The sequence below is a fragment of the Furipterus horrens genome, unplaced genomic scaffold, assembly GCF_987537825.1.
Source record: "Furipterus horrens unplaced genomic scaffold, mFurHor1.1.pri manual_scaffold_6, whole genome shotgun sequence".
NCBI lineage: Eukaryota > Metazoa > Chordata > Mammalia > Chiroptera > Furipteridae > Furipterus > Furipterus horrens.
The window spans coordinates 27,646,550-27,654,991 of record NW_028327176.1 but is presented as its reverse complement, the minus strand read 5'-3'; the positions used below and the strand labels follow the sequence as shown (position 1 = coordinate 27,654,991).

Genomic DNA, 8,442 nt, shown 5'->3' with positions numbered 1-8,442 from the left:
TTCACTACTTTTTTTTTTTATGTGCAGAAGTTTTTAAGCAACTAATAAACACAATTTTAGAACAAAGACTCTATAAGTTGTGACTAACTTTCTTTGTAAATTGAGAGTCAAATTCATTCCCAAGCTATGGCAGTATGTTACTTCAAGGACACGAACACATAAAACCCAGAACCATTTAAAATACATTTTCAGAGCACAGTCCATTCAACTCATCTGTATGAAATAAGCTTCCTTAACAGCTTTTATGAAATCATGGGAGAACCCCATGATTTATACATATTGTATATGTGTCAATATGCATACAGATGTATTAAAATTACAATTTGCCCAAACAGCTTCCTTTTATATGGATAAAACAAAGCAACACTGAAGACAAAGCATGAATGGAAGAGAAAGAGGCAATAACTACTATTTTCACTAGTAGTGCACCTCAGCTTTGACAATGGAAACATTAGGTATTTCTTGAAGATTATTCAAAAGATAATGCTCAAAATGGGTTTTGTAAATCATTTATTATGATTGAAAGGGAAGAAAATGATAGGAGACAAATATTACAATTAAACATGTAACACTATTCTCTTGTAGCCAATCATAATAACATAGTTTGAATTTTTTAGATGTCTATATAAGTAATTTCCCATAAAATAAAATTTTCACATCATCAGTTACAGAAAATTGATTTCTTGCCATCAAAATATTTTATCTCTGCTCTATCAAAAATTAATGCTGAGTCTAGGGTACTACAGTTTAAGCTAAGCCTTCACAACTTGTTTAAATTAGATTTTGGGGTGCTTACCAAATGGTGAACTAACTATTGCCTAAGAATCAAGTTCTCACACATATTTAACAGCTCTGCCAAGCCTCTGGCTCACCAACTAATGATTTTTAAATGGTTTTCTGGGAATTTAGAACCACTATTGCAATCCAGCCAGAAAGCCTCCTGAGAGCCATTCCAGACTGGTAACCAGTTTATTCTGCTTATACAGTAAGTGGTTGTGGGCCAAAAGATTTAGGGGAGATAGTAAATTGAAATAGATTATATTTCTATGTGTTTTGTTTTTGTTTTTGTCATTACCAATGAAGCAACTTCTTACTTGGGCAGTGCATTTCTTGGCTCTGCCCTCTCTAGGGATGCTAATAATAAAAGGCCTAGTGTGAGAACAGTATATCACCATAGGGAGAAAGCAGAAAAGAAGAAAACATGAAAGTTCTGCTAACAAATTAATTCAGCAGCTAACATTTTTATCCCCAAATTTGTTTAAAAAATACCATACACAAAGTGATAAATACAGGTCCAAAAAATAAATACAAATATTCTACACATAAATAAAATTAAGTATATTGATGATTACTATTGCAGTTAAACATTTTATAATATTCATGTCTTATCACAGTTTCATATTTATCATGAATATCAATTACTTTGTTCTGGCACATACTAGAATGTACTGACCACTTATGTAACCTAGTAAAGTAATATATTTCTAGGCTCTTTCAACCGAATTTTGCCTCCTTTGACAAAAATAGTACTTTCCCTTTTCTTTTAAATATATTTCTGGGAATTTATTTTCGAAGAACAATAAAAAAGGACTGTGAGGTAAAGCTTTAAGAACTGTCTTTGTTTTCAAAAAAATATTATTATTTAACAAAGCAAGGTCAAGAGGACCCACCCAGCACCAAATGCAATGAAATGTGGGCAATATTCCAGGCTATACTGACAACCAAGGAATATCAGAAATCGCTGTCTCATTTAAAATTTTACACTCTAGTGATCTGAAAAGGCGACAGGGTATGCTTCCTAATACCATATAGGAGGTTCTTGTTACCCAACTCCTGTTTTTTCATACAATGATTACTGGGCCAGAAGATTTACTGTACTTGCTCTAAAAATTTATACATAAACCCTACCTGCAGCTGTTTCTTACACTGGGTACTCTCTTTCTTTCCAAATACATTAATTAAAATACATTTAATTACAGTACTTAGTTTTTGGCAGTATTTCCCAATAATCAACTGGTTTGCCAAATGAGAGTTTGGGATTTCCCCTTCTAAAGATTGCCAGAATAGTTAAAAAAACAACACTATATTGCATGATGTGTCTGATGATAAGGGAGAAAAGAGATAGAAAAAAAATTACAAATTCTATCCCATTTAATCCAGGAGAACATCAGTGTATGAAAATTTTGTGTTTTATGTTTTATTAGTTTTCATTTCAATATTTATGAATCAAATGAAAGCAAATAACTCCCATTATTTTAAAAGTCTGGAATTCTAGTATGTGGGAGCCATGGTGCCAGGATGTAAATAAACTTATTTGGAGCTGATGCAGCCATTGCTTAGAGAACCAGGAGTGGACGTTCAGCCCCCCACGTTTTCAGAGTAAAGTAGGGCCTTTGGTCGGTCTGCTGCTGGAGAGAAGGGGCTGGCTTCCCATTGTCCTGGTTTGAGATCCCTGGTTCCGGGCTGACAGCAGTGGTGGAGCAGAGAGATGGTGAAATGCAGCCTTTTGCTGATGGAAGTTGTTTATGTAACTGGCGATCAAAAGAGTGATTTCAAGAATCTAAGACAAGAGAAATAGAATTGTTATGCCCCTGAGAAGTTCTCATCACTTCCAAAAGACAGTAAGAGTTAGCCGTGGGTGGTCTCTATTTGCAAGTGCCCAGGCTACTGGCATTCCCTTCTAGGCAGATCAAGCAATGAAATACTTATATGTTCAGCACCATCACGGTAAATACCTATTTTCCATTACTCTAACCAGTAGAAAGAGTGAGTCTCAAAAAAGTCAAATTTAGTGGCAATATTAAAAAATGTGTCAGTAGTACAACTCTGTCTTAAAGCCACATTTGTGAATATATGAATTAAGAGGGCCCTAGAGGGGATTATGCTAAGTGAATAAGTCAGAGAAGGACGAATACCATATGATTTTACTTATATGCAGAATCTAAAAACACAAAACAAACAAAACCGAAACAGACTCGGATACAGAGAACAAAGTGATGACTGTCAGAGGGGAGTGTGGGGGCTGGAAGGGAGAAAAAGGTGAAGGGGGTTGAAAAGTACAAAATTCTAGTTCTAAAATAAATAAGTCATAGGAATGTAATGTACAGTGTAGGGAATGCAGTCAATAATATAATAATAATTTCATATGGTGACAGACGGTTACTATCATGGTGATCACTTCACAAGGTAAATAGGCGTCGAGTCATTGTGTTGTAGACCTGAAACTAATGTGACATATTATGTCAACTATACTTTAATAATATAAGAAGAAATTTATTACTATTTAAGCTAGAGTACTGAGTATGCTGAGATCCTCTGCACTATCTGCCTTCACTTGAGCATAGATTTAATAAAAAAGATATCTACCATCTTTTAAAAAGCTTTAGAGTCTAAAAAAATAACTGCTTCTAGTTGGCAATTTTAAGTTCAAGTTTCAGAAAAAATCGATTTCTCATTTTTTTAATAACAATTTAAATTACGTGCTAGAATGCAATTTTATTTGTTGCTTTTAGTTGGAGACATAAAAACTACATTGTTTGCTTAAAATAGTAAAGTAACAAGTACATTTTAATTATAAAACCTTAATCTTCCCACTAATGGGTCCTTTAGTGAATCACTCCAAGTAAATAAGGTAATGCATATAAAGTACCTGACAATGACTTACACCAAGGCCACTTATTTTGAACCTTCTGTATAACAAGCACTGGGATAAATACTTTATAGTTCCTTCATTTAATTCCTAATTCTCCCCTGCGCCCTCCCCCCTAAAGGTAGCATCATACCATTTTTTAGATGAAGAAACCAAGGCTTTAGAAAGATAAGGTAAGCCAGAATTTGGATCTAAGGCCGTGTGATTATAAGAGAAGTCTGTTTTCCCATCTGGAACTTAGTCTGCACAATAAACGTTTTAGAATGAAAATAACTAGCATAAAAGGTTGGTGGAAAGGCCTTTACTCACCTTGGGCTTTGCCATGGCAAAAAGTAATTTCTCTGTTGGCTTGTCCTTTGAATGTGTATTGTTAATGACTACCATAAAATCATCTTGATACCCTCCAAAGGTCATGAGACTCTTGTACACGTAGGAGACTATTAACCTCTTTAAAGAGAAGCAAATATGTTATATACTCTTTATTTTCAAAGAAAGATGAGAAACGATAGTAACATATCTCCATTAAATGCTGATATTAATTATGATGTAATACAAAAAAACTTTCCTAAAATCAAATTTATTGTGATCCAAAATAGATAGTAGTGTACTAATTTTATTTAGGCATCAATTACCTTTATAATTAAAATACATTTTGATTATGAAATAAATAACTCACTGCAGGAAAATGAGAAAATACAAGGAGAAAATAAAAAAAATCTATTAATATATTTTAGCATCCAGTGGAAAAACCACTGTTAATATTTGGTATATGTCCTTTAAGATATGTATATCTCTCTACATATATATATTAGGTTGAACCATATGAAACTAATACTTTTTAAAGTAAAAAATGGTCAAATCTTGGCAAATCCATATGGTTCACACTGATATGTAGATTTTGTTTTTCTTTTTTTGTTTACGTAATTTTGATTTACAGAAACAGAAACAGTATCATGCGCGTTGCTTCTTTTTTAACTTAACATATTGTGAAAATCTTTCCATGACAACAAATGTACTTGTGTAACATCATTGAAAATGAGTTTATAGCAAATTTTATTTAACTAAACTCCTATTACAGAACATTGAAATCATTTGTACTTGTTACTATCTTAAGCAATCCTCTAATGCATATTTTTCAACATATTTCATAATACATATATGCAATTTATTATTATTTTTTAGTTCTAAACTTCAGCAGCTGGAATTGCTACCTCAAGAAAGTAAGGACAATGTTAAAAATATCTCCAAACTCCTCCAGAAAGATTATATGCATTTATATTCCCAGCACCACAGTCTTGCAAACACTGGAGATCATCATTCTTTTGAATCTGCCAACCTGACTGGTGAAAAGTAGAACCTCACTGATCTAAATCGAATTTATTTGATTACTACAGAGATTAACATTTTAAAATACATCTATTGAACATTTGTATTTCTTCTGTGAATTGCCTTGGTCCTATGTGTCTATTGGTGTGTTTATTATCATTTCCTTATTGTTTTCTCAAGACCTCCATGTTTATAAAGGATACCAACCCTTTATCATATATGCGGCAAATATTTTCCTTAAAGTATTGCTTAAAGCAATTTTTAAAATATAATTCAAAGACACACAGCCTAAAAGGAAAGGAATCTGCACATCTAATGATGAGTTTGCAAGACTCTGAGCACTAAATGGCTCAAGAGCTGCAGCCACACATGCCTAGTTCTGGCCTGTGTGCCCCTCTCCCAGGATCTAGAGAACTGGTTTACCTACTAAGGTAACTCAATACTGGCATACGACTTTTTGTTGGCTTTAAGTCACAGATTTCATAATCTGTCTTCAAGTTATCCATTCAAGAACTAAAAGGCATTCAAAAGTATAAACTCCTTCAAAAATTTTTTAGCAATTATAAGTAGAAACACTTAGTATAACACTAAAGGATAGTTTGTCTTCTGAAAAATTCTCAGTGATCACTGACTATCCACAGATAGGAAAGCCCACCACACCTACCAAGTAAAATTTAGCAATTCCTGCCCACCAAACTTAAAACATTTTTTTTCTTACAACATAACATGGTGCATGTGATATAAATAAATGAACACATAGAAACCATAGTTTGACTTTATAGTTAATCACATGAAAAATTCTAAGATACTGTATAGATAAAAGTGAACTGGTAAGTGATATTACAGGAAATTTCAGAAATCATTACAGAAGACTTAGTGAAACAACTTCAACTTTGGTAACTAAAGTTTCTATTTTAATGTTATTTTTTCATTTTACACAGGAAGCAAGCTTCCTAACATTATAAATAAATAGTTGTTTTAAGAATACAACCAAGATTGCAGTTTAGTCATGGTATCTTAATATTTTTCTCATATACAATATATGTATACCTTGTTTTATTATGCTTCACATATATCATGTTTTTTACAAATTGAAGATGAAACCCTCCACCAGCAAAAAAGATTATGACTCACTTTGGTGATGGTTTGCATTTTTTAGCAATAAAGTATTTTTTAATTAAGGTATGTACATTCTTTTTTAGACATAATGCTATTGGCACACTTAATAGACCACAATATAGTGTAAATATAACTTTTATATGCATTGGGAAACCAAAAAATGTGTGACTTGCTTTATTGTGATGGTCTGGAAGCAAACTGCAATATCCCCAAGGTATGCCTGTATATAACCTATCTAATCTTGTTTTAAAAGATGAAATTATAATCATAGTTCTATATTTGTAAAATGACTATTCACTATAAAGTATTAGGAAGAAAATCAGATTAAGATATCATTATCTACTGTTTATAGTACACTGAGCAGTGGAAATAATTGACAATGCAAAACTTTAGGATTTACTCCTACCATGGAGTTGTATTCTAAGACGCTTAAACCATCCTCATGTATAGCCAGCCACAGGAAAGTACTTCCAAGTGATGATGGAGTTATGGGCTATAAAGAGGTGAAAATACACTATGTAATACATGGTAAGCAAAATGACAGAAATATTTCTCAGCCTAAGAGCAGTGCAACATTTGAAACAACAACAACTTACTAAAAACCTCTTTGGGGAGGAGGCAGCGTGGCATAATATCAGTGTGGATCTGATATTGGGAGGCCTGGGTTTGAGATCCAAAACTGCCATTTATTAATGTGTGCATTTGGACAGGCTACTTAATTCACCCCCTGGCAGGGTTAGTGTCCCCATCCACAGTGTTTCTGCAGCGCCCTGTTTATGTCACTCTTGGCCACATTTGCCATGTAGTAGTTGTTCCCAGGCTTATTGCAACACTGGATTTAAGTTCCTGGAAGTTTGAGTACAGCCCATCTAAAACCACAGGCTTATGTATCCCCTAGAGTTCGGCTTAACGTTTGATAAGCAAAATTCATTAAATACCAAATAAATGAGCAAATGAGTGAGAGAGGAAATGAGTGAATGGATGAATGAATGAAAGGAAGAAGGCAAAGTTCAGCTGCTGTCTTTAGTCTAATGGTGAGCCTACTGAGTGTCAGAAATAATTTAAGGTGTGGGGAGGTGGAGCAGAGGAGAAAAGACAGAGAAGCTGATGGCTTTCCTGCCTTTTCCTCAATGTCCCTTCATTGTTTTCTTTAAATTGTTGGAATTTTCTTTTCTTTTCAAAAGCTGAACGTATAAACACGTATAAACCTGGGGTTCCTGGTACCACTGTTTTATTTGACAGAACTGAATCATCTGCCTTTCTTCCTTACTTTTGCAAGAAACAACTTGGCACCAAAGAACGGCCACTTCCTGGCTACCGTCAAATAAATTCTCACACAGTCAGCAGCACTGTGTCCCCGGAGGGCCATCCATCTGGTTGATAGTCGCTGGCAAAGTTGCCTACAAAAAAGAAAACAAAAACACAAAAGCAGAGACATAAAGAGTGGATTATCCTCCCAAGACAAAGCTCTCCTTAAGCCAATCCTAGGTGCCAGGGGGATACCGAGGCACAATCTTGGTAAGGCTGTTATTCTGTGCTTCCGCCTGCCCACTGCCCACGCCACATCCCCAGTTTTAGCAGGTTTCCTTTTCACCAGATGCTCAGCGTTAGCGCTCTGGGCAGACAGAGGCCTCCTGCTCTCCACCCACTTCAGGTACATTTGAAAATCTGATTAGCTAACATCAAACCTTAGTGTCAATTAGCCTGAAAGGTAATCTCTCATGGGAATAACTTTCATTTTTAAAGAAAAATATAAGAAGTTGAGAGCGAAGAATGAATCCCTGACAGTGGAATTTTAGGTACTGCCACTCCAGGCTTGGAGAGCTGCTGGAGGGAGGGAAAGCCTCTTCAAAGCCACTTACTCTGCAGAGACAAAGGACTGACTGCAAATGTTCCTAGCTTGGAAAAACTCACGATGAGCCGGATTTCCTCTAGTTTTTAGTCTACAGCTTTTCTTTATATGCTCTCAAAAATCAAAACTCCAAATTAGTTGAGTTTAATTTAAAACTTTATATTAAAAATCTTGTGTGGAATACCCTAAGAGATAAAAAAAAATTTTTTTGGTAAACCTTTTATAAAATTAAATATATTAATGACCATATTTTCCTTTTATTTGTTATCAGGATTAATTTGGACAAAAATGAATAAGATCAAATGAAAAGTAGATCTTCCAAATTATGGTAAAGATTTTTTCATTTAAAAAATTTTAAATCTAGATCCTAAAATTTTTAGACATACCTTAAAGCAAAAGGAAAAAGGCTCATGGACATGGACGACAGAGTGGTGATAGTGGGGGGACGGAGGGGGGTATGAGTGGGGTCAATGATAATGGAAAAAATACAATAAAA

At 34.3% G+C, this 8,442-nt stretch overlaps 1 protein-coding gene across 2 annotated transcripts in view; it reads right to left on the bottom strand.

The window, feature by feature from the left end:
• Positions 1-500: 500 nt before the first annotated feature.
• PLEKHH2 (pleckstrin homology, MyTH4 and FERM domain containing H2) overlaps positions 501-8,442 on the bottom strand; it is a 97,572-nt gene continuing 89,630 nt past the window's right edge. For both annotated transcript variants that reach the window (XM_090281218.1, XM_090281219.1), the window contains 4 exons: positions 7,365-7,494; positions 6,501-6,587; positions 3,959-4,096; positions 501-2,560 (listed from right to left, as the gene is read on the bottom strand). In XM_090281218.1, the coding sequence (XP_090137344.1) occupies positions 2,375-2,560; positions 3,959-4,096; positions 6,501-6,587; positions 7,365-7,494 (541 nt within the window). In that variant the 3' untranslated portion in view covers positions 501-2,374. The remainder of the gene's footprint in view (positions 2,561-3,958; positions 4,097-6,500; positions 6,588-7,364; positions 7,495-8,442) is intronic.